General features: G+C 32.8%; 2 protein-coding genes across 3 annotated transcripts; both read right to left on the bottom strand.

Moving 5' to 3' along the window:
* Positions 1–774: 774 nt before the first annotated feature.
* On the bottom strand, positions 775–6,859 carry LOC125830332 (ethylene-responsive transcription factor ERF114-like). The gene is made up of 3 exons (XM_049509526.1): positions 6,814–6,859; positions 2,079–2,378; positions 775–1,503 (listed from the first exon to the last, which is right to left on the bottom strand). The coding sequence occupies exons 1-3, from the start codon at positions 6,857–6,859 to the stop codon at positions 830–832; spliced, it is 1,020 nt and encodes a 339-aa protein (XP_049365483.1). The 3' UTR covers positions 775–829.
* LOC125830399 (uncharacterized) lies at positions 6,467–16,729 on the bottom strand. 2 transcript variants are annotated; one of them, XM_049509591.1, is made up of 7 exons: positions 16,542–16,729; positions 11,601–12,120; positions 11,307–11,463; positions 10,668–10,712; positions 10,314–10,479; positions 8,877–9,247; positions 6,467–7,336 (listed from the first exon to the last, which is right to left on the bottom strand). In XM_049509591.1, the coding sequence occupies exons 1-7, from the start codon at positions 16,719–16,721 to the stop codon at positions 7,018–7,020; spliced, it is 1,758 nt and encodes a 585-aa protein (XP_049365548.1). In that variant the 5' UTR covers positions 16,722–16,729; the 3' UTR covers positions 6,467–7,017. The 2 variants fall into 2 exon arrangements, with proteins under 2 accessions (XP_049365548.1, XP_049365549.1); XM_049509592.1 differs by having other exon boundaries at positions 8,877–9,244.
* Between the last annotated feature and the right edge of the window lie 1,166 nt (positions 16,730–17,895).

Below are 17,895 nucleotides of genomic sequence, written 5' to 3'. Positions count from 1 at the left end.
ACCGTCCAACTTTAGCTACCCCTAATGAAAATTTAGCTTCTATTTAGGTAATTATCATTCCATAATTAGTAGGTTGGATGGAACAGTACTTAATCTATTAATTTTGTTAGATTAAATAAAATCAAATCTACGTAACTGAATCATGAACATGGTGCAATATAATACATACTACGAGTTTTATAATCGGCACACCATTATTAATTAGTTTTCCCGTTGTTATAATTATAAAGGTTTTGCAAGTCAACAAATAATTTTAACTAAGTATATAATTAGTTCAAAATTATAAATTTTATATTTTAAGGATATTTACTTTTTTTTGTGAAAATATTCGTAGTGATGATATATATATATATATAAACTTAGAGCCCATTTGAGTTGGTTGAATTTAAGTAGTTTTTAATTTTCAACTGCTGAAAAATACATTTTAAGAGTTCTAAAATTTATAAAAGATAAAAAAAAAACTAAAATAATTAATCAAAGCCAAACAACTTAATTTTAAGCCAAAAATAATAGGTTTAGATAGCATGAATTTTGCTAAAAAGACTTTAATAAAAGTCTTTTTGAATTGACTTACTTTAAGTGTTTTTAAGTTAAAATAGTTTTTCAGTATTTACTCTGAAATAAAAGAAATAGTAATACTCCGACATTTTTCATATAGATTCATGATATTACAATTCATTGAAAGAAAATCCCAGCATTTTACATAATATTAATAACTAGAAATAAACAAATAAATAAAAAGCTTACATTAATCATACTAGAGACATAAGAGGCATCCTCAAGATCATACCTTCATGTCTTCACATGACCAAATTTAAAGATAAATAAATTACTTTTTAGGTTCAAAATCCATCCAATTACTTTCACTAGGTGGTCCAGTACTATAACTTGAAGAATTCCCAAAATCCATTGTAAATCTTAGAAAATCTTCTTCTTGATTATGATAATAACTTGCTTGTTGTTGTTGTTGTTGTTGTTGTAATTCCAACGACGTATTTGGTGTAACAAAGTTACCTCCTGATAATGATGATGATTGTTGATGATGATGATGATATAAATTTGATTGATCTGAAACCCCAAAATTCATCATATGATCAATATTATTGTTGCTTCCATCGCGAAGTAATTGTGCATAGTGATGAACATTAGGGAAATGTTGTTGATACAAATTAGGCTGAGTGACCATCTGAGGAATATTATTATTATTATTATTAAACGAGTAGTGTTGTTGTTGTTGTTGATGATCCACTAATTGTTGTTGTTGATGAGTTGTAGTAAGATATTGAGTATTTCCTGATTGAACTCTTTCAGGAAAATTGAGTTTAGCTTTGTTGCCTTTGAATCTAAGTGCCGCTTCATCATAAGCAAGTGCCGCGGCTTCAGCAGTATCAAATGTCCCTAGCCATACTCGTGCAGCCTTCTTTGGATCGCGTATTTCAGCAGCCCATTTTCCCCATGGTCTTTGTCGCACTCCTCTATAATGTCGTTTTCTTTGTTGGTTCCCTTCATACACACATAGCACAATTCAATTTAATGTTTATACACTGACAATATATATATATATAAAGACGGTAATTATTATTCATATAAGAGAAGGTTGACAATATAATTTTGTCAAAAAGTTAAAGAAATTAAATTAAACCATGTAGTTGTTAAAAATAATACCATCCATGTGTGAAATATGTACTCTTGTGTACTAGAAAATCAAGTTGCGCACGCACAATAGGAATTAATATAGGGTAGTTAAAGAATTAATATAAATGAGTTTTTCCTTTTTCTTATTTTTTTTGCTTTTGCTTTTGAAGAAATTACATGGAAAAAGTAGTTGAAGAAAAACTTAAGTTTAATTTTAGCTAGGAAGATAGATATACTTAGAGAAGAATGAAATATATATATATATATATCTTTTATATAGTCACACAAAAATGTACGACTTTAGTAAGCATAAGATGTTTACCACATAATAAACTATAGCTAATTGATCCCTTTATTTTATTAGTGAAGATCGATTTTAACAAAGATATATCTTTTATTGGTTGAAGAAAAATATACAAGTTTGTGTCCAACTAGATATGTACCTTGTTCTTGAATTTGATTTGTTGTTGATTGAGGTAGGGTTAATGGATTAATTCCATGCACGGACGATGACGAAGAGATATTCATAGTATTATTACTATTATTTGTGTTGCCAATAACTTGAGAGAGAACAGAAACCATAGCAGACATGTCATGTTGAGATCGAGCTGAATAAATAGGGAAAATAGATTCATTAATATCCTCTTTCTCCTCCGATTCATTGGATGAAAAGGGCCTCTTCCCATACCTTCGATCCACGATTGCTACTTTTGTAATGATCTTTTGATGGATCAGTACGTGAACTTCAGATATCAGATGATTAAACCGATGAAGAAAGAGCAAAATGTTGAAGTATGGATTTGTGGAAGAAGAGAATAGAGGAAGGAATTGTTGCTTTGCTAGGGTTTACTACTATGTAGTAACTATATATACTTGTGAAATGTGAACTGACACTTATCATGCTATGTGTGGAAAGAATATGTGGCTCATGCCTTTCGGTTTCGGTGGCTTTTTTTACTATTTATGGATGGGAAAACAATTACACACTTTCTTTTTGGATTGTTACTTTCTTCTTTTATATTCTTCTGTCTCAATTTACGTGGCGCGTATTTTTTTTAAAATTTTTTCCAAAAAATAAACTATATATATTTATGGATGGGAAAACAATTACACACTTTTTTTTTTTGGATTGTTACTTTCTTCTTTTATATTCTTCTGTCTCAATTTACGTGGCGCGTATTTTATTTAAATTTTTAGATCTTATATATATATATATATATAATTTTGTTTAATGTAAAATCCTTGTTATATTCTTAATGATATACTCCCTCTATTCCATACTATAAGTGACTTTATAATTGGGTGTTTTTCATTGTTCAAAATAATTGAAGTATTCAAAGTTCAAGATAAATGTTTGAAAATTTTCTCTATTTGCCCTTTCTTTTAGTGAAGTTTTATATTTTCAAGATGATAGTTAAATTACACTACTTACAAAGTTATATTTACGATTTCACAAAAGGCAATAGTGAAAAATATGTTTTACATTATGCCTTGGAATGTTTTTCTTAATAATTGTGCATTGCCTCACAAGTTCACTTAATATGGAATAGAGGAAGTATAATTTATCGTCTATATAAGAGAATCAATGTTTTAATTGACTCATTTTAAGTGTTTTAAGTCAAAATGATTTGTAGCGTTTGAGTAAATTAAAAAAAAAGTGCTTATAAGTACTAAATTTTAGGTTAAAATGATAAAATTAAGTCAAAAGTCCATCCAAACATGCTCGACTTATAAGGCAAAAGTTATAAATTAAAAATCTTAACTTATGACTTATATCTATCATTTTAACTTAATATTAAATACCTATAAACACTTTTAAATTTATCCGAACACTAAAAAATCTTAAAAATTATTTTACCTTAAAAACATATCTAAAATAAGCTTATCCAAAAAAATATAAATATACTAAAAGAGAGTATATCATAGAATAAAGTGCTTAATTTTTTCAAACATAAGCAATCATACCAAAAAAAATTCAAACATATTAAACCACAAATTCAAACTTTTTTTTTTAAAAAAGAAACTTTATAGCTAATCGAACAATGCAATAACAGGCAAAAAAGAATATATAATCACAATTCACAATATTACAATGTAAATGTCAACAGTCAAATGAAATACTTATATATAATTGACGGAAGAAAAAGGAAAATAATAAATCAAATGAAGATATTGGAGTTTCAGTTTTCATACTTTGACTGTAATTAATTAATCATGACAAAAGAAGTCACCACGTTTTATATTTTCAATAATTCAAATGTATTCCATTTCTATATCTAAATAAATATATAATACGTGTCCACATGACACCTACTTCTTGAAGTTTTTATTCAACTAGACTAATCCGGGCTCAATATATATTACATTCTTTATTTTAATTTAGGAAAAATTATCTAAATACATAACTTATTTTATCATATTTTTCAAAATTCCTATTATTGAAGAAATTACAAAAATTCTTACTCTCTCCTATTCTAGGATATATCACTTTACGCAATGTATTTATCGGATATATCACTTTATACGATGTATATGTCAGATACATCACTTTACGCGATGTATCGGTCGGACACATCACTTTACGCGATGTATCCAAAACCGAGACCCGATGTATCGGGACGTTGAGGGATGTATCTGACACCGAGGCGCGATGTATCGAGACCTTTTGGAATGTATCCGAATTTCACCAAATTTAAGAAATTTATGTAATTTGAAAAATAATAGGGATATAATGTAATTAGTTGTTAACACTGAGATTTGTGTAAAATTCCCTAATTTATGTGAAACAGATAGAATTAGGAGAGTCAACTAAATTTTCAAATATTTTTGTTATTAATTATTTTTATAATATTTTTAATTTGTTTTTCAAATAATATTTGTGGCACATGTGATATTTTAAGACTTGAGAAATTTTTAATATATATATATTTTAAATATTTAAAGTTGTTAATTATTGTGATTTATGTGGTACAAGTGAAATTTTCATCATTATTATTTATGATACTCTTAGTTAACGTAATTTTTAAATAATATATGTTAGCCCATTTATTTCATTTATGTGGCAGAAATAAAATTTTGAAAGTCAATCGAACTTGAACTTTTAATATATTTTTATATATACTAAAAAGGAAAATAAATAAAAGAAATACGAAATATTGCAATTTGTAGTACTAAAATAAGAAAAAAAAATACTAAATATAAAAAAGAAGAAATTTGAGGAGAGAAGCTCCCCTCTTCTAATATATAGTAAAGTAATAGTAGTACATGAGAAATTAATTAATGAGTAGAAAAAAAGAGCGGGAAGTGATGGATTAATTAGCATATCTCTTAAAAAAAAATTATCTTCCCATGATTAATGAATTATTAATAAAAATAAAATCATCACGTGATTACTTACAAGAATGTAACGCGATGTTTATCTATATTTTGAAATTTTGGAAAGAACTATTGCAAATTAAATTATATATATATAAAAACTTTCTTCTTTATATATGGGTAAAAAGGTATCGATTAATTAATTTATATATATATATATATATTTGTTTTTATTTTATTTTAAGCCACCTTCACTGGTAGGGAATTAGGCAGACCCCACCTCGTATAATTATTAATTAGAATCCAATAGCAAAATACATGAGGGAGAGGTATGTGGTGGAGAAAAGCAAACAAACCTCATGTGTAAAAGAAAAGAAAAAAAGGATTTAATTAGTCGCATTGGTAGTGTAAAGAATTTTTATGTTATATTAATAATTGATTATTTACTGCATTTTTCAAGTTACTAAATTAAAACAAGTAGCATGTACTTGTTATTGTAGGTTATGTTAGTGTGATGGTATAAAAACTATATAGATTAGAGAGAATTCCACCTTTTATATAAATTTCAACTCCTTTCTTGCATCCCCATGGTCAAATGGTGGAAGAGGACCTAACCTCTACTTTTTCATTTCATGTACTATTTTTTAAAAAGATACAAAAAAAAAACGATATTTTTTTCATTCTTCAATTGGATGAGTGTAACTTATCGATCAAACTACGTGTTGTATTTATAATTAGAATGAAGACATATAGACTTTCATGCAAATGACAAAACGATAAAACATTGCTTATTATTTATAGTGCACCATTTCATTTTTTCTTTTGGGGTAATTAATCCTCTCCTATAAGAATCTTGAGAAGAAAAATTGATTATTTTTATAGGTAGTAGATAACAATAACAACCACTTTGAATTCAAATGGCGTATTTCGTTTAACATATATACAACTCCACCTTTACATATATATGAAAAATAACACTTAAACCCCAAAAGGGAAAACAATTTACAAGCAGCTACCCCGTACTCTCATACCCCCTGTTTTTAACAACTAATGCGCATTTACAGCTTGATACCATCAAAATATAGATACACTCTAATGGTATCAAAGAGGAAGACCCAATGCTTTATTGAAAACGCTATTCACTTACGCCTTGATATCATTAGAGTATGGTGTCAAGGAGGAACATACAATGTTTCAGTGAAAAGATTGTTCAATTACTGCTTGATACCATCAGAGTATCAATACCCTAATGATAAACCCATATACATGTGCTACAGGCTCCATGTAAGTCAATTAGAGACTACATGACAACTCTACTCTTCTCTTTGCCAATTCTCGATTCTACTTTGACAAACTGGTTTTTCTATAGTAATCCTAAAGTGCAATCAAATATGTTTGAACTGATGAGCAGAACAAAATAGTCTTTCCTTCGCTCGCATTGTACAGAAGAAGAAAAGAAAATAGGGAGCTTCCCTCAAGCCCTGAAAGCATAATTGACTACAAAAACCTCCCTCAGTTCAGAAGCAACTGAAGAAAGAACAGTTTATGATTGCGAAAATGGATTCTTAAAACAGGACTCTTACGAAATATTAGCACAAATGTGATGTGTAGGCCAAGGACAGAACAGTAGCTATGTGAAAGCCACTGTCTCTAATCCATTGCTAGAACATCAGACTTTGACACAGGAAATGTTGCACTAAATACAACGAAGTTCAAAACTTTGGAGTCTATTAAAGACATTCCTATGTGCTAAGAGAGTTGAATGTCTCCAAGTTTTCATCATAGATAACCTTTACATGGAGTGGATTCTGAAGGCTTCAATAGCCTCTAGATCCAATCAAACTCGAAAACTGTTTCAGCTACCTGGACGCAGAATTATGCCAAGCGCAAAGCTGATACTCAACAGCATTTCCCTTCTGGTTTCCTCTCATAATCATCTTTCAGTACCACACACCAGGCCCATGAGTTTCTTTTGGTGTAAGGCATCGAGACATACGCTTCTACGAGACAAAATTCCCCAGACATATGGGGAAAATGACTGGGAATAGTAATACCTCTCTCAGCAACTCAAATGATTTTGTGCAACCCAATGTTCAAATCAGAAGATATAGAAATGAGGAGCGGGACCGCATGATGCCAAATAGCTTTGAAGACTCGCTTTTGGTGGGCTTTAATGGACTGAGAAGGTTTGTGTGAATTGTACCTTATGTCAAAAATGTGGATGACTGGATCAACTGACCCAGATGTTATGTACAAGCCATCAGGTGACCAAGCCTGGTTTATGAGAGCCGACTGTGAGTCACTACTTTCTTGCTTCCACCCAAAGGCCTGAACCTCTGTCTGCCTCAATCTAAAATCAAATAAGCGAAGCTGCCTCTCTATAGTCCTGCATTATAAACATGCAGTCAGAGAATTAGATTAAGCAAAATGTGACTAAGCAAGTATATTCCCTCAAAAGATACATTTGTGCTTAAATACTACCTAGTGCAAGATGATGTTTCAAAGTGTATTAATATCACAAGCAGAACTAATCAAGATTGCAAGATTAAAGAAGCTTGGTACTTGTATTTTAAAAATATAAAGGAAAAAAAATCATCACAATACAAGAATGAACCTTGAGAACCTGCACTAATGTCACCATGTTTTCTCCATATAAGGCCATAATCCCCCAGCTTTTCGGAGGTTTCCTAGCATTCCTAAAGCAACCTGGGATGATCACGGTTTTGATTAATTCGTCCTGCTACTCTTGACTAAAGTATGGATCCTTATTAAATGCCAGAATTCACAGTACTAATAAATGCCTCTGCACCAGTAGGTCTAAGATAAAAGGATTGTCTAATAGATTGAAGCTTCCAACATAAAGCATTATATCTTCCTTCCCCTCCATCTTAATTACACCAATTTCTCCTCAGACCACTTGCATTTCAGAAGAATCTGGCTCTTGATTTAGTTCATAGCATCGCATTGTTTCCTTGCTTTGCATAGAATCCATTTAAATGATGGTTTGGACTTTTGATCCTGCTTCAACTGAAAGATCGCAACTCAGCCATTAACATGATAGAACCATCCACATATATTACTATGACCACCCTCATTCTACTAACTGATCCCTTCAACCCCAAAGGTTGAAGATCTTATCACTGTCAAGGCTACTACATCATTAGTTTTTTTTCTGGATTGGTTCTTACTATTCATTACAATTTGGGGAAGTGACAAAAAACAAATAAGGAAAACAGTATTGCTGTGCAGTTTGGTTCTGCCGTAGAAAACTTCAAACGTTTAAATATGATCATGTTCATTCCTGTGACTACATCAAAACCAGAAGCATGTCTTAATTCTATGCTTAATAGAATAGCTTTGCAGCAAAAAGAACTCCTGGTTCTTATATCCATTTCACGTCTCAGCATTGGCATTGGATGGAAAATTTCCCCTCAATGATTCAGAAATATAAAACTTTTGGCATTAGAACTTATGTTCCTTCAACAATTTAGGGCACACTGCAGTGAGGATCTCAAATTACACATTTATGCAATGACTCAAAACAACCAAATACAGTACAACAACTACTACTACTGTTATACCTCAATCCCAAGCAAATTGGGGTCAGCACTCAAAACAACCAAATACACTACAGTATTAGATACTCCTATAAATTATAACCAAATCATTACTGGTCACAAGTGCTATATCTTTTTAAAATACTTAAGGACCAATTTACTAGAGTTTACAAGAGATTCTGGGGACGTCTTTTGATACTGTATATCTCACGAAAACAAATATTTTTGCCGAGTGCACATTATTCTAAATAAAAGTAATTGCAAGAAAAGTGGAACTTTTGTACGAGGAAGGACTGGTAACATCGCTAGGAGTCAGTATGTAAAAAATGCACCTAAAGATCATAGAAAAGACTGCATCAGAAACTTTACCCTGTCTGAACCATAAAGAGATTGAAGTCGCATGGATTAGGTAGAACACTCATGCATTTATTTTCTATTTGATGCTTGTATTCTGCTCTTTGAGCTAGCAAATCAAATCCAATGATCCGCTTGTCAGCTCCAGCAGACAGCACAACTTTCTTATGCTGTAAACCGGCAACTCCCATCACTGCAGAAGAATGCAAACTTCTATGCAATGCTTTAGGTTTCCATGAATTTTCTCCATCTTTATTGCTCCACATGATAGCTGCATGATCACTACCACCAGTAACAAACTGGATATCTTCCCATGGCATGAAGATTATATTGTTGATTATCCCTTTAACATGAGGCTTCTCCTCCAAGAAACTTACACGCATCTTCTGCTGATAAAAAGCACATGAGAACATAACAGGTATAAAATCAAAGTAATATTTGATGCGATAGGATGCCTGATGTGCTTTGAATGCTACATACCTGAGGTTGAAATACTACATACCTAAGCATCAACAACTTCAAAAGCTAGACAGAGATTTTTTTTAATGAGAGATTGATTTTTAGAGTGGAGACGACAGGAAAACAATGCAATTGTAGCTAAAAGACCTTAGTTTAGTTTAGTCAGGGGAACTTATGAGTACGAGGGTTATCTGAAGCCTCTAACATGATGATTATCTGAAGAAAAGGAAAAAGGAAAACATCATATTGAGCCTGTTAATCATCATAAAAGGTACTTCCATGTGTACGGAATATTATGGACAAGAACATAATAAGAGAACGAACTAACAATATAAGTACTTTCATCCTCTTTAATGAACAAGTAAAAATATAAGTATTTCAATCCTCTTTTACGGCTCAAATGAAAAACAATACAAGTACTTTAATTTATCAGATTATAGACCATTTATTCAAGGAATCAGAGGACTTCCTCATCCTATCCTACAGCTTTCCATCAGAAAGACCTGTGATCTGGGCTCATATGTCCAATAAACCACTACCACAAACCTTGCATAACTTACTATCCCAAAGTTAATAAAGTGAAAGTGGATTAATATATTGTTCTTTTTGACAAGAGAACAATATATTAATCCACTTTCACTTTATTAACTTTGGGATAGTAAGTTATGCAAGGTTTGTGGTAGTGGTTTATTGGACATATGAGCCCAGATCACAGGTCTTTCTGATGGAAAGCTGTAGGATAGGATGAGGATACTGTTCTGTCTATATCAGTTTCAAAAATAAAAAATAATATATATATATATATATATATATATATATATATACATACTGCTCATACTGCTCTGTCTATATGAAATCAATCATAATGCAACTCAATCCAGAGAACTTAGCACGCGCACATGTATATATGCTGTTTCATTCAAGTAGGTTTTACAGTCCTATGAGCTTTGGCATATAATCTTGGGGGAGTTAATCTCAGACTTGAGCCTTTACCTCTTTTCCTTTGTTAAGATTCAAGATTGAAATTTGAGAATCCCCGCCATCAGCACTATAAACTGAAAAGAGACTATCGCCTTCCGGATGCCAGGCTACATCTTCTGGCCATCTCCTATGCTTGGACGAAAGGCAATCAGTGGAACTAAGAAGATTAGCAGTTGACCTGATTATCCAAAAATAAATAAATTAGGTAACTCAAAGTCATCAGAACACAAACATATGGTAAAACAATAAAATTAGCATTTAAAAGTTATTGTTGCCTGAAGTAGGATTGCCTTCCAAAATAAAATCTCATAAAGGAAAGATATACTGATATGACTAAAAAAATTAACTTTCGAAGTTCTAACATACCCTCTGCCATGTACCTGCCATAAGTTGACAAGCCCGTCCAACGCACTGCATATTCAAGGATAACCTAAATTAGCATTCAGGATAAAATAAAGCTATATGGAAAACCGAAAACCCACTTGCATTCTATGTCAGATGCTCAAAAATGCCAAGGAAAGAGAAAAAAATACAACTAAACTGGGCCTTAGTCAAGAGAAAGTGAAGTGCAGTGGTTATTACGTCAAGGAAAAGAAATCAGCTAGTCTTAACAAATTAAAAGATACTATCAGCAGGAAAGTCAGACTGCAATTGAGGAATCAAATAATAGCTTCGTGATGAACACTTGAGATTGACAGCAGGATCTAAAGGATGTACTGGAAAAGTGGAAGCTCTACTAGGATAAAGCTGCAATCATGAATCTACATTATATTTGCTTTCCTAAAAATGCTATGTCAAGGAATGCAATTAAGCTCAAGCACAATTCCCCATAGAGAGGTGGGAGAAGGAAACGGACAAGCTTTTTCACTAAGTGTGTCCATTGCCAAATCAGTGACAACTCCAGAAGAAAGGAATGAAATGCATCCATAGTCAAATTGTCATTTAGCATGAGTGCATGACCTTTACATACTCTTAAGCACTGTGTAAGTCCTGATAAAAAATTACCTGCTTGCAAAAAGTTGATCATTTGTAGGACATGAAATAATTGTTCTCAGCTTTCTCTTGTGTTGACTAGATATGACACAGGACGTCTGGCAGCGTACCATGCTTGCTGAAGAGTAACTACCTATCAATGGTATCAGCTCTCTATGCTCTTTCTGCTCTGTATTTAGAAAGCATACATGATAAATATACGCGTCAGTTGGTAACTTTCATATCAAAATGGCTTTCGCCTTACATGCTACTACCAGTGATCAATAATAACTACCAGAATATTTCATGATAGAACTACAACATTACCAAACTTCCTTTTTGTTCCTTTAGGCTGAAGTTCCGAAGCTTCCTTCTCCGACATTCTGTGACTTTTATCTGCTTTTAACTTTGTCATACTAGTGACATGAGGAAATCCTGATCCACCGGCCTGAGAATCAGAAGCACTTGAGATTTTAGGACCAGATTCTATAATCTTCAAAGGTTGAGATACTCTTGGTTTCACATCGGGAATGACAAGTGGTGGTTTTCCCTGGGGAACACTGCGAGAACTATTATCATTTCTCTGGAAAGGGCTTGCCATTTTCCGATCTGGCACTGGAGATTTCCTAAGCGATTGATTGCTGTCTTGGCTATGATGTCGTTTAGATTCAGACAAGCTATGAAAAGGGCCCCCATTTATCTGAATGGGACTTGTGGATCTTCTTTTGGATGTCACTGGACTTGCCCCGTTCCCACGGGAGCTTGTGGATGCTGCTATGTTCTCTCGTCCTCGAATACGAGCTAATTTCAGCTGTGTCTCCTCTAGCCTAATTTCTGCTTGATCGTACTGCACAACTCATCCAAAAAAGGAAAAAATGGGGATGTCAATTTTGCTCCAAAGAAGTACAAGAATGACTCTGTAAAGAAACAAAAATGTGAAAAGTAAATCATCCTCCAGGTTGCATCTAACATTCCATACATCCTGCTGACTTTAATGCTTCAGTGAACTGCAAATTTAATAAGAAAATGAACTGCTAATCTACAAGCAATTCTGTATCACTAAAATAACTTCAGCTCCTATTTGGATCTCTGGAGGAAGGCACAAGATCAATGAAAGCTATTTACTCATCCAAATTATGCTTAGACATCTGTGTCGATGTGTGTAAGAGAACAGTACCAAAAAAGGTATCATGCAAGAAGGAAGCATGCAACTGCCAAAAACAGGTGTAAGGCAAACACCCCAGAACATGACATTCGAGTATAAAAAGTCAATGCAGTTGTTAGACATCCCACAGCAGTTACCACTTACCAGACACATCAGTGACTAGTATTCAAAACAGCCAGCTCATAGTCCATCAAAAATCCTTAAAATGTCACCATTTGCCTCAAAGGTTGCATTAGGTCACATGTTTACAACTGACATCAACATAAAGTTGAAGAATCTGAGTTTTTTTAATCAAGAAGTTTGTAAACAGAGAAAGAAATGATTTCGGCATGAATTTATTGATTATTCCATCTAGTAGATCTAAATAGTGTTTACAAGAAATTTCAAAAAAAGGAAAAGAAAGCATTTCCTATTCCTAATTATACAATTACAACCTGCGGGAATTTTAAACCTTTCCTATATTTACAAAGATTCTTTCTATACTTATTATTTCCTAATATTAACATTCTTAAAATAGTTGAGGAGACTACTATAGCTGACAACCACTAAATGTTGCCTCTCTCTCCTAATATCTACTTGAATTTGGGAATGGATGGAAGTTTATGGACAGTAGTATCTAGCAATTGCACCTAACTTTACTGGAAACTTGTACCAATAGGAGAGACAAAACAACCAACAAATGAGTGTAATAACATGTTGTATAAACCCTTCCCTTTGAAACATCCAGCTAAAAAGTGTGCAGCTGCTACGCCCTTGCTTCTTTCCTTATCTTACTTAGTAAAGCAACCTTTCACACTAGGCGCTTGCCAGCTTCAGAATATCGACTCATTTGTCAACTTCTGATTCCGCTTCTCTAAAGAGAAGTGAGCTGCCATAGCTATAGCAATGGGAGGGCCCCAGCAGAGAGAAAAGTCAGAATAACGAGCGCTCCGCCCGCCAAGTGGCCGGCGGGAGCAGCATCTAAATGCCGTATTAACCCCAGGGAAGGACAAAAACAAGCATGACAATTATATATTTACCCAAATTATAGTCCTTGCTGAGGACATGCTTTCCACCTTATCAAAGTTATCATATTTTTCACAAGGTCAACTACTCCACTCGAAAAAATTGGGTAAGAAGGGATTCTTAAAATTAGATAACAAATTCCAAAGCAAACAGATTTGAGAAATTAATGGGAATACAATCAAGCCAAATAGAGAAGTCTTGCAACAGTCCAAAAATAACTTCCCCATATCAGTGAACCAAAAAAAATGGCAACTCTCTGGACTTAATTGACTGGATATGTTAATGAATTTATTTGCATATCATCCCATAATGAAAATCCAATAGGCTGGTATGGGAAGTAAGTAGCTTCAAGATAAATTAAAAGGTACAAACTTTAAACTCTCTCTTTGCACTCGAGAAACAGAAAAATTTAAAAGAAGGTAAAGATGGGGAATGTCATTAATGCTCCGAAATAAAGAGAAAGACTTTGTAATAAAACAAATACATAAAGGCTGCGGGTTCCCTTGTCATCAAAAAATAAAAAGGCAAATTGTTTCCCAGTAACAGTCCACATACAACGCACGTCCTTTGGTGAATTAAATGCTAGTTAGTGTAAGTTGAGAGGTAATTATAAGAAAGTAGAAATGTACTGTATCGCTCTAAATCCAATTATGAGGTCCAATGACTTGGGTTTCAAGATGGGTCTCTCACAGGCACTAGCTAAATAAGAGTTTTTTACCCAGTAATCATTTAATTGAATGTTTACATATGTATCTCAATGTGTACAATGTGCCAGTAAGAAAAGGTATCACAGATCCTTCTCAGCAAGAGGGAAACTTGCAACTGCCAAAAATGAGGAAAGAAAGCACAAAGAATCCAGAATTCACATTCATGTATCTTTGTTAGCAACATTGAGCCGAGGGTTTATTGGAAACAACCTCTCTAACTTCTCAAGGGAAGGGGTAAGATCTGCGTACACACTACCCTCCCCAAACCCCGGGACCCTACATATGGGATTACATAGGGTTTGTTGTTGTTGTTGTTGTCTCTATGACAGCAAAACTATTGGATGTCAGCACTGTTACTGCACTGATTAATGACTTAAGTATCCAAAATAACAGCCACCTCATTTTCAAGTTGACGTCCTCAACATGTCACTGTTTGCCCTAAAGGTGCATTGGTTCACATAATATCAGACGTGAACTGTACTCTACTTCATCTGATTAAATGTCATAGAGACTGTTACATATCGTTACTACTAAACATTACCTTGATTCTTTATCCTCTGAAGTCCTTATACCTATTTTACTGAACCACTTGTAAAAATGTCAAAAAAGTTTCTAGATTTTGCAAATATAGTATCTCGCAATTAGACCTATTTTACTGGACCACTTGTTACCAAGGGAAGACGAGACGTCCAACTAATGAGTGTATTAGCATGTCGATTAACCCCAAAAGGAGAAGATACAAACAAAAACGACAACTAGGATTTTACCCTAATTATTGTCCTTACGGATATATCTTCTCCACCTTATTCAAATTGCCATGTTGTGCACGACAATAAATGCAAACCTTTGTTAAGAAGGGATTCTTAATATCAGATCACTAATGCAATCCAATGAATAATACACCAACTCAGATTTGAGAAATAAGTAGGAATCAAGCAACTTAAATGGGCTAACATGCTCACAATCCAACTCATAGCATTCACAATATTCACACTCAAATAGAGAAAGCTAACTTTCTTCCAATTAAGCTCGGTTATTGCGGGACATTTATTTGCAATTCAGAACACGGCAGATTAGAAGAGCGACCCAAAAAGGGAAAGATGAGGGGAAGCGGCTCACCGATAATAAGAACTCACATTCTTGTCCTGACAAATGACCAACCTGTTAAGGCATCTTTCTCGATGACCATCCTCTCTCATTCCAGTTATTTTCTCTTTTCTTAGGGGAAAGTTCATTTTCATTCCCTCGATATGGCCAGGTGTAAAGCAACTTCACGATCCAATGAATTCCCTAAAATTGGATGACACAATGTGAACTAGAATAGGACGATTCATCTAGGTAACAACAGGCTCCAATCGAAAGGAACGGCGCATATGCTAGAAAGACGTCTAGGCAAGCCTTTCTTTATGATCATATGGATCGCCTTTTGTGACTTCTCTTTCCATAGGCATAAATTGCAGTCTAACCAGCTTTCTAATTTTAGGGGAAGAGGAATCAGTCTTTTGATCCTCCTCAAGCCTACTCTTGTCTTTCGAATTAAGCTTCCGATTTAGTTGGTGCAGCTGCTGAAAGATCATTTGACACTAGATAGAAAATGTTTTCAATCGAAGCTCTTGAACCTATTCGAAAGTCACTTGGATTCGGATTCCTATCCGGTTGATGTTCCGACATCCCGAACCGAGGTGGCTCTAAACTCAAGTTGCCTACCTCTCTTGTTACAGAGAGAGGACCGTCGTCACAACATGAAGGCTTTAAAAGAGACTTCTTTCAAATTCACTTGCCCTAGAACCTACTTTTTATTGATATTAATCTAGAATCAGCTAGTCCTAATTTTTTTATTATTACTCCTAGCCAGAGAAATTAAACTAATCTTGATACCAAGGAACCTATCAAAACACCTAGCTTTAAGCAAAAGAATTCTCATTAGAGCTACCATAGAAACTATTACCTCGATTTGGATAATAAAGGAAGAACTTAGGACTTTGGGATTTGCTCTAGAACTCCAACCCCTAGCATTCCAATTCAAACTCAAAAGAGATGGAACTAAACATACTTAGTCCCCTTTCCCCTTTCAAGAAAACTAGAAGGAATGCAACTACTGAGACAACAACTCAAACTAAATCCCGAGAGAAAATGAAAGATTAGTGAGGTAAGGTCTATAGACTGTAAAGCAGAAGGCTTGAACAGAAATGAAACAGTGAAAAGTGCATTTTTTAGCACCATTTCTCTTGATTCGACTATAATTTACAAGTAATTAATTTCAAACAAATATATATATATATATGTGCCTCAAAGTAGCAATAACTGCAATTCATTTATCGAAATCATCAACTTCAAATTCCAGATCGGATGAATGAAGTACTAACAATAACGGGGCAAAAAAAAAAGTACCTGAGATTTATAATAGGTGATGCGTTGTCGAAGATGTTCAACTTCCTTTGTGCGATGTTCAATGAGAGCGATAAGTGCTTCCTCTTGCTCCATTCTATCTTGCTCTTCCAGTCTTCTTCCATTCGAATTCAGTTTTTCTTCTTCTCCGTTTACAGTTTTGGGGTTCGGAGGTTTATTCATTTTCACGATATGGCTGTTTAGCGGTCGCTCTGTGTCTGTCTTTTCAATAATCCCTATAAATATTTTATACTAATATATACTCATTTTTGTATTCATTTTTAATTGTTATGTTGCGTTTTTCGAAAGTCAATTTGACTAATTTTTTAAGTTAAATTAGATTACATATTTTAAATAAAAAAAATTAGATATTCAAAAATTATAGAAAAAGTATTATAACTTCCAATTTTTTGCATATTAATAAGATAAAAAAAATACATAGTAAAATATTAGTCAAAGTTATTATCATTTTACTCTAAAAAAATATTATGACAATTTAAGGTGGACGGAGGAGATTGTAATAGGTTGAAATTGTTTAATTTCTAATAATAAAGATATTAATTACTCAACAAATCACAAAGATTTATTACTTCTTGTCTTTCAAAATAATTGAGTTATTGGTGTGTAATGTGTTTCACGCCCTTGAAAAGAAGAGTAGGACATAAATTAGATATTACTTTTTATTTTTATTCTTATTAATTATTGTTAAATTAATCTTTAGAATAACTAAACATTAATCATAATAACATTTAATTTAAAAATGTTTTGAACTCATCACATAGAAAATAATTCAAAGTAATTAAAGTTTCTTGAATTTATCACATAAAAAATCTAAATAAAGGATAAATATGGAAGAATACTCTAAAAATAGCGTTAAACATTGAACAACTAAATTAATTTAAATTATGAAAAGTATCTCAACAATTAATTATTCTGAAATGGAGGGAGTAATCAATTTTTCCTTTTTACTCATTTTAAGAGTTTGTTAAAATTTAAATTCTCAATTTATTCACATCTATTAATTATGTAGATATTTGGAGTCAACAATTACATTAATTTGATATTTTAAACAAAAAAAATTAGATATTTAAAAACTATATAAAAAGTACTATAAATTACAATTTTTAGCATATTGATATGATTAAAAGAATTCATCTAAAATATTAGTTAGAATTTTTATAATTTGACTTTATAAAAAGAAATTATGACACTTAACTGTGGACGAAGATAGTATTTGAAAGCATAATAAATATACTCTCGCCTCTCGAGTGCTGAGAAGTGAGATTAAACTTGATAGTACACATACTTGTTAACATTAAAACTTACATATATTGAATTAAATTTTTTTCGGTAATAC

The sequence above is a fragment of the Solanum verrucosum genome, unplaced genomic scaffold (assembly GCF_900185275.1).
Source record: "Solanum verrucosum unplaced genomic scaffold, falcon-dt-bn FXZP01000228.1, whole genome shotgun sequence".
Lineage (NCBI taxonomy): Eukaryota > Viridiplantae > Streptophyta > Magnoliopsida > Solanales > Solanaceae > Solanum > Solanum verrucosum.
This window is presented reverse-complemented; position numbering and strand designations above follow the sequence as displayed.

Coding starts and splice junctions, on each gene's coding strand:
- LOC125830332 (XM_049509526.1), bottom strand. CDS start 6,859: ATGCTGTTGAGTATCAGCTTTGCGCTTGGCATAATTCTGCGTCCAG. Junction 2,379..6,813: donor TGGCATAATTCTGCGTCCAG/GTAGCTGAAACA, acceptor TGATATCTGAAG/TTCACGTACTGATCCATCAA. Junction 1,504..2,078: donor AAATCAAATTCAAGAACAAG/GTACATATCTAG, acceptor GTGTGTATGAAG/GGAACCAACAAAGAAAACGA.
- LOC125830399 (XM_049509591.1), bottom strand. CDS start 16,721: ATGAATAAACCTCCGAACCCCAAAACTGTAAACGGAGAAGAAGAAAAA. Junction 10,713..11,306: donor GATCAACTTTTTGCAAGCAG/GTAATTTTTTAT, acceptor TTGAATATGCAG/TGCGTTGGACGGGCTTGTCA. Junction 7,337..8,876: donor CTCTTTATGGTTCAGACAGG/GTAAAGTTTCTG, acceptor TTTATAATGCAG/GACTATAGAGAGGCAGCTTC.